Source organism: Akebia trifoliata, chromosome 12 (genome assembly GCF_017979445.1).
Source record: "Akebia trifoliata isolate Shusen 1 chromosome 12, ASM1797944v1, whole genome shotgun sequence".
Taxonomy (NCBI): Eukaryota; Viridiplantae; Streptophyta; class Magnoliopsida; order Ranunculales; family Lardizabalaceae; genus Akebia; species Akebia trifoliata.
Genome location: NC_141386.1, coordinates 16,572,259 through 16,600,235, shown reverse-complemented (window position 1 = coordinate 16,600,235; position 27,977 = coordinate 16,572,259). Strand labels below are relative to the sequence as shown.

At 34.7% G+C, this 27,977-nt stretch overlaps 1 protein-coding gene across 3 annotated transcripts; it reads left to right on the top strand.

Moving 5' to 3' along the window:
• Positions 1-27,537, top strand: LOC147388949 (SH3/FCH domain protein). 3 transcript variants are annotated; one of them, XM_086418201.1, is made up of 4 exons: positions 1-161; positions 269-351; positions 561-707; positions 27,366-27,537. In XM_086418201.1, exons 1-3 carry the CDS (start codon positions 133-135, stop codon positions 683-685), a joined length of 237 nt encoding a protein of 78 aa, XP_086274327.1. In that variant the 5' UTR covers positions 1-132; the 3' UTR covers positions 686-707; positions 27,366-27,537. The 3 variants fall into 3 exon arrangements, with proteins under 3 accessions (XP_086274327.1, XP_086274328.1, XP_086274326.1); XM_086418202.1 differs by lacking the exon at positions 27,366-27,537 and adding an exon at positions 26,803-27,153 and having other exon boundaries at positions 561-651; XM_086418200.1 differs by lacking the exon at positions 27,366-27,537 and adding an exon at positions 6,880-22,887.
• The last annotated feature ends 440 nt before the right edge of the window (positions 27,538-27,977 follow it).

Sequence of the window (27,977 nt, the reverse complement as noted above, 5' to 3'; positions counted from 1 at the left end):
TTTGGTTGGACTTGGAGCGAGTAGCACGACTAATAAATAATAAAATAAAAACCCTTTCAATAATCTCGGCCTCCGTTTTGATCCAGCAAATTCCCTCTCGCTAAAGAGCGTTTGTTTTGGTCTGCCACTGCCATGGCATCTCCTTCTGATCTCTCCAACGGGTAAAGCCTTAAATTTTATTTTTCTACCTAATTTAAGTCTCATATTTGTACAATTCCTGTAAAAAAGTTTACATTTTTCTGATTTTCATTTTTAAATTTCATTGAAGAGAGGTTGTCGCAAGAAGACAAAACAGAGGTTCCCCTATCAAGTTCTTAATACCTCTTATATATGCACCTGCTCTTCCTCTCAGTAAGCTTTCCTTTCTTTAATTTTTTTTTTTTTTTTTTTTTTTTTTTTTTTTGTGTAGTCTCTTGTCTGGGTTTATCTTCATATAATGGTTTTACAGATTGGGTATACTTGATTTCTTCATAGATTTTTGTTGCTTTTAGTAGATTATTGTTGATAGTTCTGTCTGCCGTTAATGTTTGGGATTTGTGTTGGGTGTTTCTGAATTTCAGTTCGAATCGCGTTTCGGAAGAACCCAGTTTTGCGGGATCGATTATTCACCGGTGTCCTTGCTGGCGGTTTCCTTCATGGGTTTTACTTGGTGTATCCTTTCATCTCGTTTTGGGCTCTAATTTGATTTGAATTTATTGAAATTATGGGTAATAGATCAGTTTGTTCTTTGGTATCTAAATCATACCATTTTTCTTTGATTTGTATCCATTGGTTTAATTGGTATTTTGATGATTGATATGAACACCACATCGTACTCATTTCTATGTTGTTCACTTGCTCAAGTAATTCATGCACATGGGTGATGGTTCTGGTACTTCTTTGATTGATGCAAGACAATGAGAGAAAAAGATGAAAATATAGGGGGTTAGAGAAATCTGGTTTGGGATTGGGTTAAGGAAATAGGATAGAATAGGTTAAATCCCGAAAGGTGAAATGAAAAGTTTTACAATTATTATATTTTTGAATAGAATATAAAATGAAAGGTTTAATATTATGGATTGTAGGATAAAAATTAAAGGTTAAGGAAATATGAAAAGGATTAAGGGTTGAGGTTTGTAGGTTTCAAGAAGCAAGAATCAAGAATTCAAGAATCAAAAATTCAAGATTTCAATAAATTAAAAAAATAATAAAAAGTGGAAAAGAAGAGAGGGTGTTAAAAAAGATAGTACCTTGGAATCACACAAAAAATGATGGAGAACTCAATCCATTGAAAGAAACATTCTTTATTCATAAATTAAAAAAAAAAAAATTCCTAATGTAATTTATATATAAAGAAAAGGAATCTAAGATCCTAATGAACTAAAATACAAAATAAGTAATCTAATTTTCGTAACTTCTCTCTCCTAAATTTCAACCTTTATAAACTTCAATAAAAGATAATCTAAATTTACCAAACTACACTTAAACATTATACTAAAACCATGGGCAAATAAAATATTAAATCAGGCTCATAGATTTCTTCATTACCCACCTTGAGTTTAGACGTATGGACTTTGATCCCTTATACGTTATTATCCTAGTTTGAGCACTTTAATTTATAGTGTCCAAAACTATTGCACTTGGAGTATAAGTTTTGTTGCCTGAGCTATTCATTACATTGATCATGTAATTTCCTGTGCTCTCTGCTTTCCTTTATAATATAGTCACGGGCAATGCGAAAATGTACCTAAGAGTGGCATGCTTGACGTAAGTTCGACAACATTGTGGTTAGTTCCTCTTAGAACATCCATGTCAAGTCCATCTTTCCTCAACACAAATTGTTAATTTTCTGTTTCTTGAACTTAGGCTTTGATACAAATTTGATGCAAGATGATGAGAAAAGAAGATGAAAATAAGGGTGATTAGGAAAATTTGGTTTGGGATTGGGTTAAGGAAATGGGCTAAGATAGGGTAATCCCAAAAGGTAAAATGAAAAGTTTTGTAATTATTGTATTTTTCAATAGGGTAGGGGAAAAGTTCAGATTAAGGTTTGTAGGATATAGATTAAAGGTTAAGGAAATATGAAAAGGATTAAGGGCTGAGGTTTGTAGGTTTTCGTTATCCCCTTTTCTTTTTAATATTGTGGTCGAAGCCTTGGGTAGAATGTTCTATCGTGCCACCAACTTGGGAGTGTTATCTGGTTTTGATGTCGTTAATAATGGCTCGTAAGTCTCTCACCTCCAATTTACAGATGATATGTTAGTTGTTTTTTTTTTTTTAAGATGCCAAGACTAGCTAGGTTTGTTTCCTCAAGGGTCTCCTTTGCTGGTTTGAGGTGGTATCTGGTTTGCCTATTAATCTGAAAAAGAGCAACCTGTAGGTTATAGGGGAAGTCCTTGAAATTGAAGCTTAGGCTGATTTTTTGGGTTGTGAAGTTAGATCCTTGTCTTGTTCCTACTTGGGTCTCCCTTTGGGAGCAACGCAGAGATCCTTGTCGGTTTAGGAGGTCATGATTGAGAGGGTGAGAAAGGGGCTTAGTGCATGGAATGCTAGATACTTGTCTAAAGGGGGGAAGATGAACCTTTTTCGACAACACACTGTCTAGCATTCCGATTCAGTTCCTATCCTTGTTTGTGTTACCAATGAAGATTGAGTTGGAGCCTGAGAAATTAGTTAGAGATTTCATGTGGAATGATAGATTGGGCAATAAAAAGTTTCATCTTGTGAATTGGAAGTTAATGCGTCTTCTGAGGAAGTTAGGAGGTCTTGGTTTTAGGAGATTTAGGTTTGTAAATAAAGTTTTGCTTGGGAAGTGGTGTTGGGGCTTTGGATTGGAGAAGGAAGAGCTTTTGGAGGAAAATTGTTGTAGCGAAGTTTGGGGAGGACAGAAGAAGGTGGAGTAGTTTACCTAGCAACATCACGTTTAGTTGTGGGGTTCGAAAAGGCATATCGAGAGAGGGAGATATCTTGGGTGAGCATGTTCACTTCGAGATTGGGAGAGTAGACTATATTCTCTATTGGAAAGATTGCTGGTGTAGTGATGTTTCGTGGCAGCTCTTGTTTCCAGGCTTATACTTATTTCTATGAGGAAAAGAATGCCAATTTCTATTTTCTTAGTCCCGAACGAGAGGGACGAGTCTTGGGATTTGGGTCTTAGAAGAAGATTAAATGAATGGGAAATCAAAGATGCGATTTCTATCCTGGATTTGTTAGTCTTAATGAGTCCTTCGATTGATGGGATTGATCGCAGGAATTTGGAAAGGTCGTATGGATGGTCGTTTTTTCGTCAAATCTCTTTATTCCTTTCTTGAAAGCAACCAAGAGGTTTGTTTCCCTTTTACTATTTGGGCCTCTAAGGTGCCGACCGAAGTGTCCTTTCTCTTTTGGTTGGCGGTTTTAAAGAAACTCCCCACGGTCGATGTCCTTCGGTGTAAAGGTCTTGCATTGATTGATTATTGTTGCTTGTTGATCCTATTTTCATTCATTGCAAGTTATTAAATTTGGTCCCATTGCTTCTCTCTTTAAGGTTCCTTGGTGCCAACCGCTTTTGTTTAGAAGAATCCCTTTCATGGTAGTAAGGTAAGTATTCTTTGGAATTTAACACCATTTGCAATCTGTTGGGGCTTGTGGAAAGAGAGGAACTCCCGAACTTTCGACAGGAAGGATAACACATTGCAAGAGGTTATCTTTAATGTCATTGGCTTGCTCTTCTATTGGTGCAAGCAATTCAAGGAGTTTTGTGGGGTTTTCTTTGAAGATTCTGTTTTTAGATGGGAGACTTTGATTAGTGAGTAGTTCCTTTACTTCTTGTGTTTTCTCTTGTAATTTCTATTGTTTTTTTTGCTTTTGTTGGCTATGCTTCCTCTTGTTCATGTGTTCCTTTTGAGGACTCCTTGTCCCCCCATTAATAAAAGTTGTATTTATCAAATAAAGAAAAAACGTTTCAAGAATTCAAGAATAAAAATTTAATATTTCAAGAAAATCAAGAAAACACAAAAAAAATGAAAAGATGAGAAGTTGGTAGAAAAGATAGTACCTTGGAATCACACCAAGGGTTTCTTGGAACCACACCAAGAACAATTGAGAACTCGCTTCATTGATATAAACATTCTTTATTCATGAACTCTCTTTTAAAAAAATATCCTAATACAATCTTATATATAAAGAAAATAAATCTAAGAATCCTAATAAACTAAAATATCAAATAAATAACCTAATTTTCGTAACTTTCTCTCCTAAATTTTCAACCCTCGTAAACTTTAATAAAAGACAAACTAAATTTACCAAACTAACCCTAACATTATACTAAGACCATGGGCCAATAAAACATTAAAATAAGCCTAAGAAACATAAAAATAAAGTCCTAAAACAGAAAACTAAATAAAAATAAAAATAAAATCTACCCTTCAAGTTTTGATGTCCCCATTATTGATGTTCTATAGCTCTCTTATCTCTGATATTCAAATTTCATTCAAAAATATGCTTCATAATGGGAGACCCCTTAGCTTCTAGGGGAGTACTAGTTTCATCTTTTGGATGAAGTTAACATCATTCAAAGCAATATTGAAGGAATGCGAACACATTTGGTTTTGTTGATTTGAAGATTGGATGTTCTATTTTAGGAGATCCTTCTATTGGTAGGAAGGAAGAATGATGGTCCATCTCAACAGAGGATGTAAGAGAAAGGTGATGGCTAAGATGGAGCTTTTCAAACTAGTGAGACTTGAGGAGGTTATTGGAGGGAGAAATCAAGGGTTAGGTGCTCTAAAAAAGTTAAAAAAAAGTATCAACTTGTTCCATCATATTGCCATGCCAAAGGAGGTGGCAATAACGTTTCACACCTTATGATTAATGGGTCTCTTTGGAGAAAGAGGAGGAGATTTGAGAATGAATTCTAGAATTTTATTCTAAGCTATATTTGGAGCCTTGCTCTATGAGACTAATGCTTGAAAACAATGATTTTGATTGCTTGTTGGTTGGAAAGACCATTTGATGAAGAAGAAATCTTTAAAGCAGCAGTTGCTGTTGGGAGATGATAAAGCATCAGGCCACATATACCCTTTTGTGTTTTTTAAAGGGCATGGGGGCATTGACAATGGCGATTTCATACATATAGTTAAGAAGATCTAAACGGATTGGTTAATCAATGATATCTTTATCACCTTTATCCTTAAGGAAGAATGGGCAAAAGCCTTAATGGACAGTGGAGAAAGGGTAGAAGCCTTGACAAATTATAGGCCTACTAGTCTAGTTGTATGTGTTTACAAGATAAAGTTCAAAGACTTGTCTTCTAAACTAAAGTAGGTTTTGTTTCCAATTACCACCCCCCCCCTCGTGTGTCAAGTGGAGTCTTGAGTGCTTCTTATGAACTAATGTAAGCCTCGTGAAGGTGATCTAGGCATTTTGTATAATATAGATACGGAAAAGGCTTATGACCATGACATCAGAGATTCTTGGATTGGATGTTGGGCAGGATGGATTTTGGTTTAAATAGAGATGGATAAAATTTTATGTATTGAAAATGACTTCTTTTTTATTTATTTATTTTGGTCAATGGATTTTTTAGGGCTGTTGAATGTGTGAGACTCGATGACCCTAACTTTAATCCTATTCATTCTGGTTGTAGGAGTTCTTGGTAGGGTGATCTATAAGACAATAGATGGTATAGTGATTGAAGTTTTTAAGGTGGTGAGTCGGGTTATTTCTCATCTTCAACTTTTAGATATTTCCACTAATGTGTTGACGATTCTTTGAGGAATAAAACATGTGTACTTAGTTGCCTTTAGGCATACCATACCCTTTTATTCATCTTTTGAAACATTTAAGTTTTTGAGGTCTGTGATTTGGGCAATTTAGGAGAGCTGGCAGGTAGTTTCAGTTGTAGAACTATTCACTTTCTTACATCCTATCTTGGGAATCCCATAAAAAATACAAGGCTAAATGTAATTAGGCTTTGGTGATTAAGGAAACTTGCTTCGTGGAAGAAGATTTGCTTATCCAAAGGGGCAGGATAAGTCTAACAAGAAGCACCTTATTTAACCTTCTAATATACATTTTGTCTGTGTAGTGCATTATAATGTGTATCCAATAAATTGAAGAAATTGGTTTAAGATTTTCTATGGGAAGGATATGCACAAACTTGATTTAGTTGATTGGAAAGTATGCTTGCTGAAATCAAATACCATGCTCGGCATCTAACATTTTAAGGACAATAACGTTGTTATTTTGGGGGAATTTTTGGAGGTTCAGAAAGGAAAGAGTTAGTTTGTGGAGTAGGGTGATTGAAACTAAGTATGCTAACTAATAATACGTGGAATGGAAGTAGACCTTATTCTTATAATAGTGGGATTTGAAGATGACGATCCTTATAATAGTGGGATTGGAAAGGATTCTAAGACTCATCTCTATCAGTGATGATATTTGATTTAAGGTTAGCTATGGTGAATCTCCGAAGTTTTGGGAGTTTCCTTTTTATTTATTCCATTTCATATTGTGAAGGGGCCCTTGTAAGAGAATGCAAATCTTCTTGGAACTTGGGTCTACAAAGATTCTCAACAACTTGAAAATTGATAATTTTGATTGGCCAAGTTGTGAGAATTTTTCTTCCAGACTTTGGAAGAGGAATCACAATGACATTTTTGGGTCAATCATTCCATGGACTGTTATCTTCCTTGAAAAGCTAGTATTTCCTAGTTGATTTGTGTGCAACTTCCCAATTCCTTCTAAAGTGTTAATTGTTATTTGGTTGGCAATGCTTGATAAGATTCTCATAATGATTCATCTGTTTAGTGAGTGTTTCTCCCTTCCTAATATGTGCCTTATGTTTACATCCAACATTAAATTTGTGGACACCACTAAGGGTTAGCTAAGTTGGTAAGGCTGACTGAGTTTTCTCCCCAGGTAATGCTTTCAAAACTCTATATGCCCTTTTACCAAAAGGTGGCTATTTAATATTGTACATGTGTTGGGTGGGATGGCACGTGTGGCCCGCCAAAGCAAAAAAAAAGAAGAAGAAAACATTAAATTGGTGGACCACTTGATACTTCACTTTTGCTTCTCTAAGGAGGTATGTTGTTTTCTTTGAAGTACGTGCTATTAGGTGGATGATTCCAAAAAGGTTTTGAACTCTATAGATGGTATAGCTATTCTTTTCATCTTGAGACTAAATCTTTGGAGACTTCTTCATTCTACTATTTGGAGGAATGGTTTTATGTCTGAAAGCACAGTTAATAGCATTGTATCCATTGTGTTGAAGATAAAAGTTTTTTATTTATACAATTTGTTGTTGCTCCAGAATTAGGAGTCAGTTTTGAGGATTTCCTTTCAAGTTGATGAGATATTATATCCTTGGGATAAGGCTTTGTTGATGATGGTGAGATATTATAAGTAGGGCTCATTTGCCCCATAGATAGGAGTGTTATCTTTATACAGATGATGTGTTCTCTTTTCTCATAATAAGCCATGGAATAACTTATTAGGGCAAAGAATGACCTGTCTACCTACTAACAAGGACACATGAACAGGTGTAGTATTCGACACTTGTATGATGTATTAGTCCTATTGATCCTTCAAACCCAATAAAATGACTATGCATTCCATGAATTGAGATAATATAATACTTAATGTTATAATATAGGAGTGTACTTAGAAAGATAATCCACATTTATCAAAAGGGCTTATCTGTATTTTTAAAAATTGATTAAAGGGTTTTTGAATATAGCATAGTAAAGGATGTTTTTGTAAGTTTGAAAATTAACCTATGCGATTCAAGGGCTCTATGACATAATTTTCTTGGTTTTTGACCAAAATGACCTTGATTATATTAAGTTTAAATGTAAAGGTGGGGGCATTCGTGGGATCCAAAATTTGGTGTCGAACCACTTCTACTCCCCCTTCTCTCATTATAATAATAGATATATATATATAATGGCCTCGCCTTTGTTCTTAAAGGTAATATAATGAGGGTCATTTTGGTCAAAAACCAAAAAAATTGCAATCCCACGGTAATATGGATAAAAGATCACGATGGTTAGTTTTCAAAATTACAAAAATATCTTTTTTACTATGTAAACTTCGAAAGCACTTTAATTAATATTTTAGATTACAAACAAGCCCCTTTGTGAGACGTGTGTTTGCTCATGCCACCACCTAGTATATGATGGGTGATGACATGCACTCTATATTTGAGTATGGAAAATATTTGAGATGCAAAATTTGAGCAATTGGAGTGTCTTCACAGCTTCCCACAAGCTTTTGATCAGATCAATTCATGATGCTGCAAAATTGGTTGATAGAAGACTAGCTTGTAATTGCACAAATAATGGCATGTCCTTTGCAGATGGTGCAAAATGGATTGACACATGGGGAGTGGTTCTAGTGTGACACATAGCTACAACATGCCAAGCATGTGCACATGCTGGCCACTTAGCATTTATGTTGACACAAGATGTCTGCTACTGATTCCATTTCATGCCATATTAAGTGATTTGATTAGAATATTTCTATCCACAGAAGGGGGTGGGGTGAGAAGGTCTAAGTTTGGAGGGTAAGAGATTGACCTGCACACGTCTTGACTTTGGTTCGACTACATTGAAGAAAACACATTACCCGGTTTGCCATTAGAAGACAATGAGTTGGTAGTAGCCCTAAGGCATGTTACACTGGTGTATGGTATACATTTAGCTGATCATCACCAAGAAGGTTGATGTTGGCATAGTCACCAAAATCTGCGACTTATTGAAAAAGTTTCGATTAAATTGTGACATTTTCCTTCATCGATTTAATCATTACTTTTTCAGTAAGTCTCAACTTCACGAAATTCACGATTAAATCATGAACATCACGTTTAAATCACAAATTTTGTAGTTAAATTGGAAAAAGTAAAGAGACCTGGATGCAGTAGTAAGAGAAGATGACCTTGATAAAGATGATGGTGATCATTTTACCGTTGAAATGGTAGATAATGAGTATGCAAATGAAGATGACATTGATTTTGATTGATTCATGAATCTTAACTTGCACTCATGGTTGTAATCTTTTTATATTTTGAGTAATATAAAATGTGATCGTGTTGTAGGCCTTCGGTTACTTGCTGTAATTTAATATGGAGTTTCGTTATTTACTATTATAATTTACAATGGTATTTAATTATATAGTATGAGAACAACTCCTAGTAGGAACAGTTATATGGTCTTAACCCTAACTCGATTTTTATTGATTGTTTCTCGATTTTACTGTATGTTCAAAATTTTCCCTTGCCAATTTATTCTCGAACCCCAACTTGGTCTATGGATGTTGGAGAGATAAGGGCATTTTCGTTATTTCTTTCTTAGGAAAAAGTATAAATAAACCCTTGGGAATTGGTGAAGGAAAAAAAAGTCCCATTATAGGCCTCTCTTTCATATCATGCTCTCTCTGCTATCCTTACACTTCTCTTCATTGGTCTCTTTATACATCAGTTTCATGGTTTATTGCAACTATTCAAAACGACCATTGGTTTGTGTAGACACCTCATTTTTGCACTCGCCTGATTAATCAACTCGTCAACTCGATCGCAATGGTTCCCAATGATGGATGTTTATTCCATTGCTTTATTTTGTTACCAGAAATGTTTCAGAAATCCGGATGAGGTATCTCGAACTGACAAACCTTAGAAACCACGCTACGCTAGGAAAATACGACTCCAGAAACATTGAAATCATCTTGCAGACCCAAAAAGAAGTTTTACAATAAAAATCACCAAAAATGACCAAATTACCAAAATACCCCTAACATCAAAACGACCCTAGAGCCTACGTTATGCTTAGGAAAACTCTTTCGAACACATAAAACAACAAATCGAAACCAAATAAATCACTTCGCCAATTTTCACAGAATTCGCCAAAATTACGAAAATGCCCCTCATAAGTTCATGACCATTTCACACAAAAAATTTCATAAATGACACAAACCAATATTTCCATTGAATTCTTTACGAAAAATCGATTCTAAAACATCCTGAAACATAAAAAACCGACTTAAAACGTGAAAAGTCCTCTCCGGGGGCAAAACGGTAATTTCACAATTTTCATAATTAAAAAATTTCGAAATTAATAAATAAAACATTAAATAATTAAAGTGAAACATTGATGAAATTAATTTAAAATTTTGAATTAAAAAAATCGATCAATCGGGCTTTCATGGAAAATTGTTGAGGGTTCGTGAGATATTTCTTTAACCATTTAGGGGTCCAAAAAATTAAAGATATAATAGAAGGGGGTTCTCCAAAAATTTAAAGTCAATCAAACAAGACTAAAGTCAAGGTATTAAAGTCAATCAAGTAAGACTAAAGTCAAAATTAAAGTCAATTAAGCAAGACTAAAGTCAAGATATTAAAAGTCAATCAATTAAGACTAAAGTCAAAATATTAAAAGTCAATCAAATAAGACCAAAAGTCAAAAACCCTAATAGAGTTCTAATTAAATAATAATTCTATTTAATAGAGTTCTAACTAAAACATAACTCCACCTAAAACAATTCTAATTAAAATACAACTCTACCTAAAACAATTCTAACTAAAATACAACTCTAATTAAAAGAACTCTAATCAAACACTAATTCTATTTACATCAACTCCTAAAAAAAATCTATAAATAGAGGTCCTCACACCCTATTTTGGTATCAAAGAAAAAACCCTAGAAAAAATAGGTGAAAAAGCCTCCACAACCTCCCCAAAACCCTAATTTTGAAGCCCCAACTCCTTACCTAACACCCATGCTTTGATTTTAGCCTAAAAAACACCTAAAAGCCTTTCAAAAACACCCAGAATCCATAACAAATTCGAAGAATCCAGATCCAAGAAGGAGATACCTTACCTCAGAGATCAGAAATCAGATCTGGAGACAGAACGAAGCAAGGAGTACGATACAAGGAGCAGTTTCACCAGATTTGAGGGAATAGAACCTTTGCGTATCGAAGGTACATTTTGTTATATTTTTATCTAGGTTTTGTCATTAGCAATGTAGTCTTATTTGGGATAAGTAGAGATCGGCATTGGCCGGGCGGGGTTGGTGCCTAACACCTTCCAACCCCGTAATGTGATCCCCGGATTCAGTTTTTCTGTAGTAGATTAGTTTTTTTATCCATTTTAGAGTCAGTTTGGTTCCTAGACCGTAATAACTAGGTGGCGACTCCCAAACCTCAAGGGTCAAAAGCGGATCCGCGCACCCCGCGGATCGAGGGCGCTTTCAGTTTGGTTCAGACTGGGAGCTATACCACCTCACCCACTACACATCACGTGTAGCAAACTTTCAATGCACGAATGTGTGGAAGAATAGATTTATGTTGATTCTATTGGATGATCTACAATGAACCTTAATAGAGCTGATAAAGAAAAATAAGAGCAATCTTAAATGGAAGCAAACTCTAAATTTTTTTTTTGATAAGTAAGCAAACTCTAATATTGATATCTAAATCTAATTTAATTAAAATCTATCTTAATCCTCACAAGAAAATGTTCTAGTGCAATGCACTACACCTTATAATAATTCTTCATATCTGATACTCACCCTCCCACAATTGTATGCTCCTTTCAGTAAGATACAAACGTGCAATTGGTCACATTTAATCCCGAAGTATTTGATCTCATATATTGAATGTTTGGTGTTGCTTATGAGCATCCATTGCCGCTACTTGCAGTCATGCCTTTTTGTGAAGTTATCACAATCATGTCTTACTCATCATGGAGTCTGTCAAAGCTAGTGGTCATTAAATCAGATCTATTATAATATCTCCCCAAAAGCATTCATTTGATTATTTTTTGTAGAGATTATGAAAATGAAGACCATGAAAAAATAGGAGGTGGAGATTTTATTAATGCGGAAAAAATAATGAGTTGGTTTAATTGGATATGGGCTGAGGAGTTAGAGAATGGGCTGGGTTTTGGGTTTTAGCCAAAAGGATGGGGTTGAAATACCAATAGAAGTGGGGGATTAGAAAACTGTTTAGGCTATAGGTTCTGCAAAAAAAAAGAGAATGGATCCCCTATGTCACTTGTATTTTTCTCAATGTTCCAAAATTTACGAGCAAGCATGGCCAACATTCCCTTCAAAACCTCTGGATTTATAAGCATGGATCCTACCATATCCTTCCTTAGTGGCTTCAAGCTTGGCCACTACATGAAGATCCCATTGAAATTAATGTTCTAAATTTAGTTCATTGGAACCTCAATAGCTGAAACAATTAACATGGAGGGTGGCATGGTGGCTGCATAACTCTATATCCCAAACATCTGTCAGGATGACCTCTTCCATCCCAACACTACTTGGACTTGCCCAAGTGATCTTGTCTTCTTCAATTCATTTGTGATCTAGAAAGACAACAGATCTCATCACTAGCAAGAATCATGCTAAAGGAATTAGAGATGATATATCAAACTCTATTTTTCTTTCTCTTTTCATTTAGTTTTTAAGAACAATCTTTTATTGCAAACTACAATTAGATCAACAAACATTTAGAAAGATGCTTGGTGATGTTGGTTGATCGTACATCATTTATTTGATAAGACATTTAATAGATAGAGCATGTGTTGAATGATTGATGAGGGTCTTCCAATGGAAGAATGGTATATCAAGATCTATAATCAATGTAGCAAAACTCATCGCATGATCCGCTTTGATACCATGTGAAATTATGAAAATCAATGGATTTTTAGATGAGTAAATTACAGGAACCCTAATATGGTTTATATAGAAAATAAGTCCTAACAAGAGATAAGATCTATCTCTTAGAATCTTATATTAGTCTATAATTATAATGACCTAATCTAATTTTCTTGAATATGATAAGGTGTATCACGAGACACCTTATTACATAACATAAGTTCTCTTGAGCACACGATCCTAATATGCCGTCTAGCCAGCAGTGTCATCACTACCAACAGATTTTTATTCTCGGGTTTCACACTAATAGGAATTTCATTGAATAACTCATGTGCATAAGATCGTACTTCATCTTTTTTTGTCTTCCTCTTGTAACCTGCCTCTCAATATCCACATCTCCAACTCATTTCCATAAAACGTTCTCTTAATACCCCCATTGATGTTATTATACAATCTCTCCACAACCAAGATCAACCACCAAGCTTGTTGCGTTCTCAGCTTTTGAAGTCCCAAGGTTTCTCAAAAACTGTGGTAGGTTGAGAGGTTGGAGACCAACTCCTCAAATTGCCAAGTCTCAACCCTGCTCAAGAGATTGTTGAGAAGAAGGAGAAGCTTTTAGACTGTCAAGAGATTTAACATACCATCTCCCCCATCCTTGATGATGCCCCAACTACATATTCAACTGTTAATCACCTTGTCTACCTCCTTGGTTAGAGGTCAAGGTTTCAAAGATCCCAAATTTCAAAGTTCCCAAAACCACCAACTTGGATGGTTTAATGATTGTAGAAAGCATAGACTTGAATTGGTTTCTATTAACATCTCACACCATCCTCTTTTAAAATTGTAGGATTGGTCCCCCTAAAGCCAAGCCCATAATTCCGTTCCTATACCTTGATGAGCTTAAAGCTATAGTCCAATCCATTTATTATTTAAGTTATATTTTTTATTTAGTTCAATTAATAAAATCCCAACCTTCGATTCTATAAATTTGTATCTCCCTAATTATATTTATTTTTAATCATTTATAATCTCCATTATGAGATACTCAAACCACATGTTCTTGGGAGAGATCATAACAATCTAATCTAGTGACTATTGGTTATAACGAACTCCATGACGAGTGGGGCGTTAAAGTGATATATTAACTAATAGGTGAAGACTATCAGTAGTAAGATGGATGCCTTTTGGCAAAATCAACTATTCATTAAATAAGATCAGAGACTTTGAGATTAAATGTAAGCAATCGTGCATTCCTTATTGAAAGGAATATGCAATTGTGGGAGGGTATTGATGTAGTTAGATATGATTTTTTATAGTAAGGTGTATTGTGATGCATCTCATCATATTTAAGAAGATTAGATTAGATCATTGGCATTAAATTAAGATCATGATGAGATTTAAAAAGAGAACTTATCTTTTCTTAGGATTTATTTTCTATATAAACCTTATTAGGGTTTCTGTAATTTAATCGTCTAAGAGAATTGAACAGGTATTGCGATTGATGAGAAGCTTGTGAATACATTAATGGATGAGCTCTTATGTTGATATTGTTAATGACCGTGAACTGGCTATCTTATGGACCTTCAAGTTATAGGCATTATTTATTCATCCCTTATGTTCTTGCACATGGTTGACAACCGTCATTTAAAGATTTGAGATGATGTTGATGCTAACGATCTGGCAGATTGAAGGTTCCATTTGCTCTTAGCATCAATTCTCTTTGGCCATGCAAGTCTAACTAATCATCAAAGGTAAGGTTGTAGATAAGGTTGTGCCATGTGAGCATGAGGATTAGCTATATGTGCAGTAGGCAAAAGTGAGATGGCTTTGCTCTATGCTTAAATCAAGTAATGACTTTTAGAAGCTCTTGCACTATTTCATGAAATTGTGTAGGGAGAGACTTCTAAGGTTGGTGAGGAGGAAATTGAGAAAAGTTTACGCACACTCACACGCTAGAATGGGACTTCATTTTTTTCCCACTACAAACTTTTGCTTGGGTAGGAAAAGAAAAAAAAATGCCCTTCTATCGTCACATTGTCACCAAAGGTTGATGTCAGGAACAAGCATTTTCGTCTTTTCTTACCCAAGCAACATTTTATAAATGGAACCTTGGAGAATGGAAAAAATGACTCTCATGCTAGCATTTTCTTTCCTAGTTCACATGCTTTCTCTTCTTCCCTCTTTACACACCTCCACCCTTAAAGGTCTTTTCTTGCACCCCATTTGTGTTTGGTGCAAGGACCATTTACTTGGTTTAGGCAGGGAGATGAAGCCACTACTCTGTTGTTTACTATCTGATCCTTAGTTAAATGGCGATAATCCTTTGTTTCCTACATTACCATTTGTTTTTTTTTTCCGTGTTGCTGTATTTAATTGGTCAAGGAATTACTAGATGAAGCATCAATAAAGAATTGGTTTGGGTCATCATGTGTACAAGGAATGCCATTGAAACTAATACATAAATTTCTTCATGTCTAACTCTGTATGAGCAAATCCAAGTCTAAGGGCCTTAGATTGACTTGGTAGTATCTCTTAGAGTCGATGTACAAATTTGCACTTAAAGTTTTTAAACAAAAGAGAACAATAAAGTTGGTTGTTGTAGGAATGGGGGGTGTTTATGCAATTTGTAGAGACATACAAATCAAAAGCAAGGGTTTTACAAAGCCACTTGAGGTATTACTCACATGATCTTCCCATTTTTGTAGGTTTGGTACATGTGACCTCTTATTGTTGTACATGACTTTTTAGCCTTGAAAGGAGACTTGGCTTTACTTAAATAAGAGATGATTCAATCAAAGCATTAATTTCATGTTAGCCATGGGGAAGGTTATCTTGGGAAGCACACCTTATTGCATTTCTCCATTTCTTTTGAGAAGAAAACTGTGTAAAGCCAAAGTTTCAAGGTCTTATTGTGCCAAGGTGCCAAGAGTGATTTTTGCAATTAAATCACTCAAGTAGTGATTGATTGAGTGTTATATAAGAAAACCGCATAGGCATATTTGGCTATCGACTAATCATTAATGATTATTGTTTGAGAATGAATCTTGTTGTGAGAGACTTCATTCTTGACAAGCAAAAGGATTTTAGCTTTCTTTGGGCTATGTTTGGTGTATTCATGGATGAGCCTTAATTTGATATAGCTTTCTTCTTCTTGCAAGATGTGACACATGAACTTCTTTCATTGAGGACTCCTGAGAGTATAGTTTTTCATGTGGTGTTCGACCACATGAAAGACCTATCCCCTTTGATGTGTTTCTTCATTCATGTAGGGTACACAAGCTTTCAATATTGATCCCCTCAGACATCCCATGGCCTTAATTTTCCAATCACATGTATTGGGTTAGCTTAAATTTCGCCAATGGGTAGTCCTATCACCACCACTCGATATATTTCATTTATTGTTTTTGGCAATTTGTTAGTTCCATACTCTTCAGATCTCTATTACCAAGGGAAACATGGTTCCATCTAGCTGGATTTTAGCATTAGTGTACAGTGAAGGTGCAAAATGTGCGAAAATAATTTGATATGCACAAAAAATTCCAACACTAATGAGATGTCATTTCTCCTAGCAAAAGGCTGTGGAAACATAAGTTATGCATGCGTAGAGAACTTTAGTTTAGCATTAGACTTTTCTCTAAATCCTCGAAAGAGTTAAGAGTCTTCACTTGAATTGATAATTGTGACCCAAAGCTAGCGGAAGTTTAACTTCCATGGGGATTCCTTCATTCAAACACTTAAAGGAGCTCTAACTATAGGATTGTGATTTGCCTAAGGATTTAACAATTTCTTATTTGAATTGTGGTTGCATAAACATTAGATTAGGCATTTTTTCATGCATCAATAATTAATTGCCTTATAATCTTTATGCATCATATTGTTATTTTAGACAACATATTTTGGTTCCTCACTTGTTCATTAATTCTTTAAGAACATAGATTTAAGTTTCAACTAAGTTAATTGCTACTAGCATATTGCAACTTGAATGACTTATTTTGGTTTTAATAGCTATTGATGCAAGTTAATTGTGGAGGTCACAAGGTTTAGTTTGATTGAATTTCATATAAATTTATTAGTGGCGACAAATTGCATTGGTTAATTTTTAGAACATTGTACCGATTATTAGTATCGCACTATCGCTTGAGTTTTACATCAAAACTGACACTGGTTCTGTGTTAGATTGATGTTGCCTGGTTTGTTGGTTTTTGTCGAAGTTTTAGGAAAACTTTTAGGATATTTATTTTCTGTCAAATAAAATCTAAGTTGGTATCTCAGATTATGATTAGGCATATTTTTTTGTTTTTTGCAGTAATTAGATTTTTCTCTTTTATAGGAAAGTTAGTTACAGATTTGTTAGTATTCTAATTAGATTTTCCTCTTTTAGAGGAAAGTAAGCTATAGATTTGTTAGTATTCTTTGCTATAAATACCTTGTACTCAAGCATTATGATGAATAAGAACAATTATTTTTTTCTCTAAAATTACATGATATCAGAGCATCGTGCTCCCAATCCAGTTTTTTCATCATGGCAAAAACGGCGATGACCAGCGCAACAAGAAATCCTACTGTTTTTGCATATTTATCAGAGAGCTTTCAATCTGTTGTTTTGACGTCAAATGGTGACTATCTCTCCCAGACTTCCAACCTACAACTCACGGTTCACAAATTTGATACGAAAAATTATCTCAAGTGGGCACAGTCCGTGAAATTGCCAATTGATGGAAGAGGAAAATTGGGGCATTTAACAGGAGAAGTGACAAAACCTGCTTCAAATGATCCATCCCTGAAAAAATGGCGATCTGAAAATTCCCTTATTATTGCATGACTTGTCAATCCTATGGAACCAGCGATTGGGAAACCCTACCTTTTTTTACCGATAGTCAAGGAAGTTTGGGAGGTTGTGTGAGATTGTTATTCAGACTTGGAGAATTCTTCCCAAATCTTCGATTTGAAGACACGACTCTGGCAATCCAAGCAAGGCGATTGTGAGGTTACCATCTATTACAATGAGATGGTGACTTTATGGCAAGAATTGGATCAATGTTATGATGATGATTGGGAGAATCCCAATGATTGTGCTCGTCACAAAAAAATGGAAGAGAATGATCGGGTTTACATGTTTCTCATAGGTCTCAATCGGAACCTGGATGAAGTTAGGGGACGGATTTTGGGTCGATGGCCATTGCCTTCCATTCGTGGAGTTTTGTCTGAAGTCAGGCGTGAGGAGTCTCGAAGAAGAATCATGTTGCGGAATCCAGAGTATAGTCTAAACCAAGAACCAAAGGGCTCGGCCTTTGTTACTAAGGGATTAGATTCTGAGGGAAATAAGCGAAAGAAGCCATGGTGTGAGCATTGCAAAAAACCTTGACACACAAAGGAGACCTGTTAGAAACTTTACGGTAAACCACCAAATTGGAAGAAGTCTGGCAGAGAAGGGCGTGTTTTTCATACTACAATAGATGAATCTCAGGAGCACCAAATCAATTCGGAAACTATCCCATTCATGAAGGAGTAGTTAGAGCATTTATATAAACTTTTTCAATCTCCAAAATTGTCTGTAAACCCGTCTTGTTCTTTGGCTCAAAAAGGTAATTCTTTCACTTCTACCTTTCTTAGTGAATTTGTCTTTCAAAATTTAGAAAATTCTTGGATCATCGATTCTAAAGCAAACGACCATATGACAGGTTGTGGTTGGTTGCTCAAAGTTATGTCTCTTACAGTCCTTGTGCAAGCGACAAAAAGGTCAAAATTGCATATGGTTCCTTCGCTGCTATAGTCAGATTCAGATCTATTCATATTTCTCCTTCCTTAATACTTCATAATGTTCTTCACGTTCCTAACTTGTCTTGCAACTATAGTTCATCAGTAAAATAACGTCTGATTATAAGTGTTGTGTTAATTTTTATCTTTTATATTGTGAGTTTTAGGAGTTGAGTTCAGGGAGGACGATTGGCAGTGCTAGAAAGTGTTGGACTCTGTCTTTGAAAATGGGATCAACTCGAGTAGACAAGATCACCATTCCTGTTTCAATTCTATTTCTGTTTCTAAGGATAGTGAAACAATGTTATGGCACTATAGGCTAGGCCATCCAAGTTTTCAGTATTTAAAGTACTTGTTTCAAAAAAATTTCCAGAATAAAAGTCTATCTTCTTTTGAATGTGAGATTTGTTAGTTTGCTAAACATCATTGTGCATCTTTTTCTCCGCAACCTTACAAGGTCTCTAAACCATTCACTTTGATTCACAGTGATGTTTGGGGACTTTGTTGGGTTTCTACAATTTCTAAAAAAAGGTGGTTCGTTACATTCATTGATGATCATACACGGTTAACTTGGGTTTATCTAATGAAAGAAAAATCTGAAGTGAAAACTATTTTAAAATGTTTTACACCATGGTGCAAACACAATTTCATGAGAAAATTCAGATCTTTAGGAGCGATAATGGCAAAGAATACTTTAATAAAGTTTTAGGAGTTTTTTTGGAAATAGGGATTGTTCATCAAACCTCTTCTAATGACACTCTTCAACAAAACAGAATAGCTGAGAGAAAAAATAAACACCTTTTCCAAGTGGCTCGGGCATTACTTTTTACAAGTAAGGTACCTAAATATCTTTAGGGCGAAGCCATTCTTACTGCAACTTACCTCATAAATCGAATGCCTAGTAAGGTTTTAACCTTTGAAATTCCTTTGAATGTTTTTCATAAGTTTTATCTGACAAATAGGCTTTTATTATCTTTGCTTTTAAAAATATTTGGGTGTACTGTTTTTGTTCACATTCATGATCACAACTGAGGAAAACTTGAACCCCGTGCTAGGAAATGTGTGTTTGTTGGTTATGTTTCTAACAAAAAAGGATACAGATGTTTTGACCCAATTTCTAAAAAACTGTTTGTTACTAAGGATGTAACTTTTTTTGAAAAACACATTTTTTTAGTACTCATCTTCAGGGGAGAGGAAAAATGAAGATTCTGACCATCTAAAATATTTTCAACTTGAGGAAATACTAGTTGTTCATTCTCCCACAGCCTTGGTTCATGTGGAGAGTCCAAATATTATTGTACCAGATTTGAGCGAATCAAGTTATTTAAATAATGAAAATGAAAATCCATCTAGAATGCAGTCTCATGATGATCATGATTCTAACGAAACAAATAGGAAAGAAACAGGTACCAAAAACAAAGGGTTAATACCCTTTGATATTGTCTATTCACCAAGGAATACAACTCAAAGGAAAGAGTCAATTGATCTCTTGCACTGCCATGAATCGACAAATCCTCCAGGTAACATTTCTTCTAAGTGTGCACAACCAGTTCGGTCTAATTCTGATCTTGGTCCCAAGTCCATGAGTCGTAGGATTGAGTCTAGTGAGTCCTCTGATTCTAATATTCCCATTGCTGTCTGAAAAAGTGTAAGGTCATGTACCAGACACTTATCAAATTATGTGTCATACAAAAATCTCTCACCAAATTTCTTTGCTTTTACCTTACAAGTGTCTTGTATGAAGATTCCAAAAAGTTTACAGGATGCTCTAAAGGTTCCGGAGTGGAAAGAGACTGTTTTTGAGGAGATGAAGGCTCTTGAGAAAAACAAGACATGGGAAATGGTGGATCTACCCAGAGGGAAAACAACAGTGGGGTGTAAATGGGTGTTCATTGTTAAATACAAGTCAGACGGATCACTTGAAAGGTATAAAGCTAGGTTAGTTGCCAAAGGATTTACTCATACTTATGACATTGACTATCTAGAAACCTTTGCACCTATAACAAAGCTAAATATTATGAGAGTTCTCCTGTCACTTGTAGCAAATCTTGATTGGCCTCTATAGTAATTAGATGTGAAAAATGCTTTCCTTAATGGTGACTTGGAGAAAGAGGTATATATGGATGCACTCCTCCCAGGGGTTTGATGGTAGATTTGGCTCGAAAGTGTGCAAACTAAAGAAGTGCTTATATGGGTTGAAACAGTCACCAAGGGCTTGGTTCGAGAGGTTTTCTCAGTTTATTAAAGGTCAAGGGTATACTCAGGGACAAGCTAATCATACCTTGTTTGTGAGACACTCACAAAATGGGAAGATAGCCGTGTTGATCGTTTATGTAGATGACATAATTCTCACTGGGGATGATTTGGTTGAGATAAGTCGGTTGAAGAAGTCTTTTGCATCAAAGTTCAAGATCAAGGATTTGAGATCTCTAAGATACTTTCTCGGGATGGAGGTTGCTTGATCGAGGAAAGGAATTGTTGTTTCACAACGAAAGTACGTTCTTGATCTGCTTAGGGAGACTGGAATGAGCGGATGTAGGCCGACAGATACCCCAATTGATCCCAATAAAAAACTTGGAGATGATAAAGAAGGCGATCAAGTTGATACATCTCGGTTTCAAAAATTGGTAGGAAAACTGATTTATTTATCACATACACGACTAGATATTGCATTTGCTGTGAGCTTGGTAAGTCAGTTTATGCACTCACCCTATGAGAAACATCTTGAAACAGTTTATCAAATCCTGAGATATCTAAAAAGTACACAAGGCAAAGGTTTACTCTTTCAGAAGACCACATAACAAAGCATTGAGGCCTACACTGATGCAGACTGGGTAGGTTTAGTTACAGACAGGAGGTCTACTTCCGAGTATTGCACATATGTATGGGGTAACTTGGTCACATGGTGAAGTAAAAAATAGAACGTGGTTGCGAGAAGCAGTACCGAAGTATAATATCGTGTTATGGCTCATCGAGTCTGTAAGATGTTATGGCTGAAGAGGGTACTAGAAGAGTTGAGAATGCCAATTAATAAGCCAATGAAATTGTACTGCGACAACAAGGCCACCATTAGCATTGTACAGAATCCAGTGCAACATGATTGTACAAAGCACGTGGAGATTGATAGACACTTCATAAAGGAGAAAATTGATGATGGAGCTATTTGTATGCCCTTTGTTCCAACAACGTAGCAAATAACTGATATCCTCACCAAGGGATTATTCAGACTTAACTTTGAACTTCTTGTTAGCAAGTTGGGCATGATTGATATCTATGCACCAACTTGAGGAGGGGTGTCGAAGTTTTAGGAAAACTGTTAGGATATTTTATTTTCTGTCTAATAAAATCTGAGTAGGTATCTCAGATTATGATTAGGCATATTTTTCTGTTTTTTACAATAATTAGATTTTCCTCTTTTATAGGAAAGTTAGTTACATATTTGTTAGTATTCTAATTAGAGTTTGCTCTTTTATAGGAAAGTAAGTTATAGATTTGTTAGTATTCTTTGCTATATATACCTTGTACTCAAGCATTATGATGAATAAGGACAATTATTTTCTTCTCTAAAATTTCAGTTTTCTTCGATCAGATTCTGGTTCATGGTTTGCTAGTCTAGAACAAACTTCGTTCGTTGGGGTAGGAAGAGAATCATTTCTTGGTTTACTATTTATTTATTTTTTTGATAAGTAAAGGTGATGCAAGACGGGTTGGCAGTTTAGTTTGGATGAAGTATTCGGGCTAGAATAGGATTACCATAAATGTTTAGGGTGAACCTAAATTGGATTGATTATGGGTTTTAATTATGATGTTTTGCAATTAGGGTTACAGGTTTAGTTTTATAAGGTAAAAGGTTTAGGATGGAGAAAACTAAACAAATAAATTCGGGATTCAAAGAATTCAAGAGCTTTTGAATTCAAGGGAAAAAAACTAGGTTCTGTAGAATTTCTTGGCAACAATATTGATTTCTATAAGGATATTTGGGTTGCACATGTGTATTAAACGTAAAACATGGATAAGGAGATTAAAAGAAAAGTAAAGGGATAGAGTGATAGAACCTTGCAATCACACGAACAATGTAGAACTCACTCCATGCAACTTCATATAGAGAATTCATCAAGAAAACTAACGTTATTCATAAAAATCTCCCCAAATAAATCTTAATATAATATATATATAAAACCTATCTAAGAACTTTTATAAAACTCGAACTTTTAAAACATAAACCAATTAAAAAGAAACTTCCTAAATTAAATGAGAACTCTTTATTCCCTTATATCAACCCAAAATAATTAAGTTCTTAAATTAAAATACATGCTTAGCTAGAGAGGGACTTAATAAAATAAAGAAAAATCTAATTCTACTTATTATCTTTACCCATAAAAAAGTTCTAATTCTACCCTTTAAGCGGTTGGTTCACTCACTTAAATGATCTAAAATCATAATTAATTAGGGAAAGTTTAATCTACCCCCATTAATAAAATTCTTTAAACAAAAAAAGAAAAAAAGAAAATAACCCCTAACCTTTAAGTTAAATGGGTATCGATATCCTCATCAATCCTCCTCAATGGGAAGATGTCGCCACTAGCAAAATAAAATTTTAATTCCCTAGCAAATGAAATCTCAATAGTCTTCTGCACTATGATTTTGCTATGCTCTATAACACAAAAGGATGCATCCTCTATGCTTTAATGACAACCCGCATGTTTCTTCCCAATATGGAGTCTTCCCAATGTAATAAACACGAGATCTTTGAAATCTCATGCATCCCAGGATGGGGTCTTCCACTTTAATTCATCTCGGAGTGGGGTTTTCAATTTGATTTCTTCCCACATGTAGAAACCATCAAACCAAATATAAAACTGCAGGGCTCGTGGTCTCTGAAAAAAAATTACAATTGATATTTTGAGGTATTCCACGTATGGGATAAATCGATGGCTTATCTTCGACATTCTCTACTTAGATTGTCTTAGGAAAAAGCCAGTTTAGGAGATAAAATGTGGCACTACAATCTCTTCCAATGGTTACTTGGAGACTTCGTCGACTCATCAAGGTTTGATAGTATTTTATCCAATTTCTCTGTTAGCGACTTAGATTTAAATGGCGCATATTCTTCGTGAAGAAATAATGACGCTTCACACTCATCAATCTCACTCTCAATGGGGCTAAACTCATATATTTCTTCCTTGATTTTCTCATTACTCACCTTAAGTTCCTTCTCATGGACTTTGATCCCATATGTTTCATTATCCCAATTCAGTCACTGTAATTTATAGTATCCAAGATAGTTGCACTTGTAATATAAATTGTCACTTGAGCTCTCCATCCCGTTGTTCACGTAGTTGCCTACGTTTTACTTTTTTCTATATAATACACTCACGGGCATTGTGATAGTATGCTCAAGAGTAACGTGTTTGATGTCAGTTTGAAAATATATTTGTTAGTTTCTCTAAAAACATACCTGTTGAGTCCCTCTTCCCTCAATGCGATTTGTTGATTCATGTTTTTTTGAATTTAAGCTTTGATACCAAGTTGATGCATGAGAAAGGGAAGATGTAATACGGAATAGGGAATTTGTTTGAGTTTGGGTTAAGAATTTAGGCTACCATAGAATTACTGTAAATTTTTAAGGTAAACCCAAAAGTGTTTGGGTAGCGGGGTTTAATTATGATGTTTTACAATTAGAATTAATGATTTAGGTTTATAGGGTAAAAAGTTTAGTATATATAAAAAAAAAAACAATTAGGTTTGAGGTTTGAGAATCTAGACTTTAAGAGTTCTTGAATTCAAGAAAATTAATAAATAAGGAAAAAAAGGTTCAATAGAATTTCTTAGGTAGTAGTTGATGCAGGACAAAGAAGGAATTAGGTGTAATCTGGGGTAGGTGAATCTTATTTGGGATTTGGGTTAAGGATTCGGCGATGATAGGATTACCGTAAAGATTTAAGGTAAACCTAAAAGGGTTAAGGTTAAGTGGTTTAGTAACGACGTTTTGTAATTAAGATTTGGGATTTAGGGTTATAGGGTAACATGATATGATCTCATTCATTAGTATTTATAACACCTCAAGAGCTAATGAGACCATTTTAGTAAAAGTCAACTATCTCAATTCCTAAGCGATTGCACCAAAAACTCACCCTCCTTTTGGATTTCCTTCCTGATCAATGACAATTGCTAGGTTAAGGATTGAAGGAAAATGGTTTCAAGAAAAGGTTTTATTGGCTATTATGAAAGTTTTCAACAAAGGCCAATAAGGTATGTAAAACACAATTTTGCAATTACAATATTTTGCTAGGGATGTTGTAATTAGGTTTTATGGGTATGAAATAGGGTTAAGTAATAGAGTATGGGTAGATTTGGGAAAGTGATTAATGCATATGTTTATGGTTTAGGAAGTATTTGATGGGTTTCTTGTCGGATTCTTGATGTGTTCAAAGTAGAACATAAAAGAGAATAAGATTAAAAAGAACAAAATGATAGATATAACTTGGAATCACTCCAATGATTTCCATGGCAACGTCAAGTTGAATGCACTGACTTTCAAATAAGAAACCAGAAAATTCTGTAAATTGTGTTCGAAAATCTCCTCTAAATAACATATAGATATCTTTAAATAGTAAAAGAAAATCCTAAAGAGAAAAATACCTAAGCTATCCTTAACTTAAATATAAATTACAAAAATAGTCTAATTTTTGAAATTTTATCTCTTAAATTTTCTACTCTTATAAATTAAATAAAAAGACATACTAAAGTTACCAAACCACCCCAAACATCCATTTAAGACTATGGACTAGAAAAAACCATAAAAATAAGCTAAAAATCTAATCATAATCACTAAAATAGATTCTCCTAAACATAAAACTAAATAAAACATACAATCTAATGTCCCAATGGACCTTTGATGTCCCCATCAATAATACTGATTTCTACCGGGGTATTTGGGCTGCACATGTGTATTAAAACAAAAAAACATAGAAAAGTAGAAAAAAAGAGAAGGGATAGAATGATAAAACCTTGGAATCACGTCAAAGGCTTCTTGGAATCACACCAAGAATAATGGAGAACTTACACCAAGCAAGTCCATAAAGAGAATTTACCCATAAAACTAAAGAAAATTATCTTTATTCATACAAATCTCTTCAAATAAATCCTAGTGCGATCTATACTTAAAGAAAACCTACCTAAGAGTTTTTATAGAACTCTTTTAACTTTTAAAATAGAAATCAACTAAAAAGAAACTTTCTGAACTAAATTAGGACTCACCAAATCCCACCTAAACAGGAAATTTTCAAAAACAACCCTCCAAATTCCCTAAATTACTTACACCTACTAATAATTAAATCATGCAAAGAACTTTCCTAAATTAAAACACCCTCTACTTACAGAAGAACTTAATAAAATAACTGAAATTCTAATTCTACCCTTTTAAGTGGTTGGCCGACTCTCTTAAAGTGATCTAAAATCCTAATTAAATAGAAAAAGTCTAATCTATCTTTCATTAATAGAACATTAAAACTGAAATAAAAAAATAAAGAAAACAACTCTTTAACCCCTAAGTTAAATGGATCTCGAAGTCTTCTTCAAGGGGTTATTGGTTAGCAAGGTGAAGTTGGGTTCTAGTGGGTTTGAACCTAGGACGTAGGAACAATACTACACGTCTTACCAATTTAGCTAAGTTGGTTGCTAGTTTGGTTATTTGTATATATGGTTCAAGCATGTAAGCAAGTGTAGTTCTTAAGTACAACCACAATGTGATAGTGTTGAGATTTTTAGACTTTGTTACCGGAGGACCTTTTTTGCTTACATAGTGACAACATGTTAATGTAGAATTTTTATGAAGGATGCATTGCAGCAAGCCTCTACTACCCATATACACATCCTGGTGTGGCATGGATGTGACATTTTACACTTGGAAGGATCCAACTTGGATTTGAATCTGACATTTCGAAGTATCAGGGAACTTTCCTGTGTTAGTCATGTAATAGTTTTTCTATTAGGTTTGAGGTAGTGCAGTCTAGATTCAGCAAGACGGGGAATTACTTGTCTTCTTGGCTAGAGAGCATTTCTTGTGGATATTCTTTCGAGTCTGCATTGAACCTTTCGGGCTGTTTTTAAAGAGTCAAATAGCTATACAGACAAGAACAATAACTTTTGAAGGTTAAGGATTGGACTAATGTTTTTTTATTTATTTTTATATTTAATATTAGGGCTTTGATTTCAACAATTTAACAAGTGAAAAAAGATGATCACACATAAATGTTGATCAAGATGCTAGTGTTTTGGTTGTAAATGACAAGATTTACTACACCGATAATTCACATGTGCACACACACACACACAATGAAACTTTTCCTTCTCTTTTTTATGATTGTTTCACTTAATTTTGGGTAAATCATTGCTAGCCTCATGTTGCCTTAATAGATCCTTTCAGAACTGACCTGTACGATGCCGAGAGCAAGTGAATGTGTTATAGCTGATTCAGGAATCCTTGATACAATGTTTTTCACTTTGCAGATGCTTCTTAGTTTCACTGTTATTGGTTACAGTCTAAAGCTAAAGAATTGTTCATCACAGTTTGGGTTCATATCGTTCTTTTTTTTTATTTTATTAAAATCCATTTTTTACTATAAAGAATGATACTGCATCGTGTACTTCCTGTTTGAAATCAAAATTCCAAAGCACTCTGTGTGCTGTCATGCTTATGTCTGCTGAATTTTATGGAGAAGATGCATATGATATGTTCTATAAAAAAAATTGACATTCATTGGATATAGTACCTAAATGAGGAAGGCATTGCAGAACATTGTAAAATGCACAAGATGAAAAAGAGTTGTCAAAGCTTCAGATTAATTTATTGTTCTCGAGGCAGAAAATAGAGACTTTGTGACTACAAGTTTGTGGTTGTTCTAGAACGTCTGATATAAGCAATTTCATTTTGAAATAGTTGTAATATCTGAAGGTTTTACATTAGTCTCTCATCTTATTCCCTTGTAGAAGTTATACAAGGCCTAGGTTCATCAAACTTTACGTGATCCGTGGACTTTCACTTGTCTGTGATGGAGAAAGAGATTGCACTGAGTATGTATCTTAATATAGGATATAAGTCATTCAATATTATTGTGTGTAACCAGTGTCGTACCTTTCGAAGGCACTGAGTTTCAGGGTATTCTTACTACCAAAATTAAATTAAATGAATGAAGAATCCACTATATGAAATTTACAACTTTCAAAATTCTTGGGGATCTCATATGCTTATTTTTCTTCCCCTGATTACATCTTTGGGTATTTATTGGGGGTTAGTTTATCATCCCTATTGAGACTTGAGAGACCTTGAATATTACCCACTGTGATCGAAATCTTGGATATATTTGCTGTTCAAGCTTGACACAACAGGATCACCCAAGTATCGTGTAATAGGCACATAATGCCTGTGTTAGATGGGCCACACCTAGCACATCCTTGTTCACGTGCAAACATTGGTGATTTCACTTGATTTAGGTGTACTAGAACAAAACAAAAAAATGTGACCTAATTTTGAATTTTGAGTGGTTAAATAGAAAATATGAGGTGAAGATTTCGATCATCCCGATGCAAGTGCCAATCAAG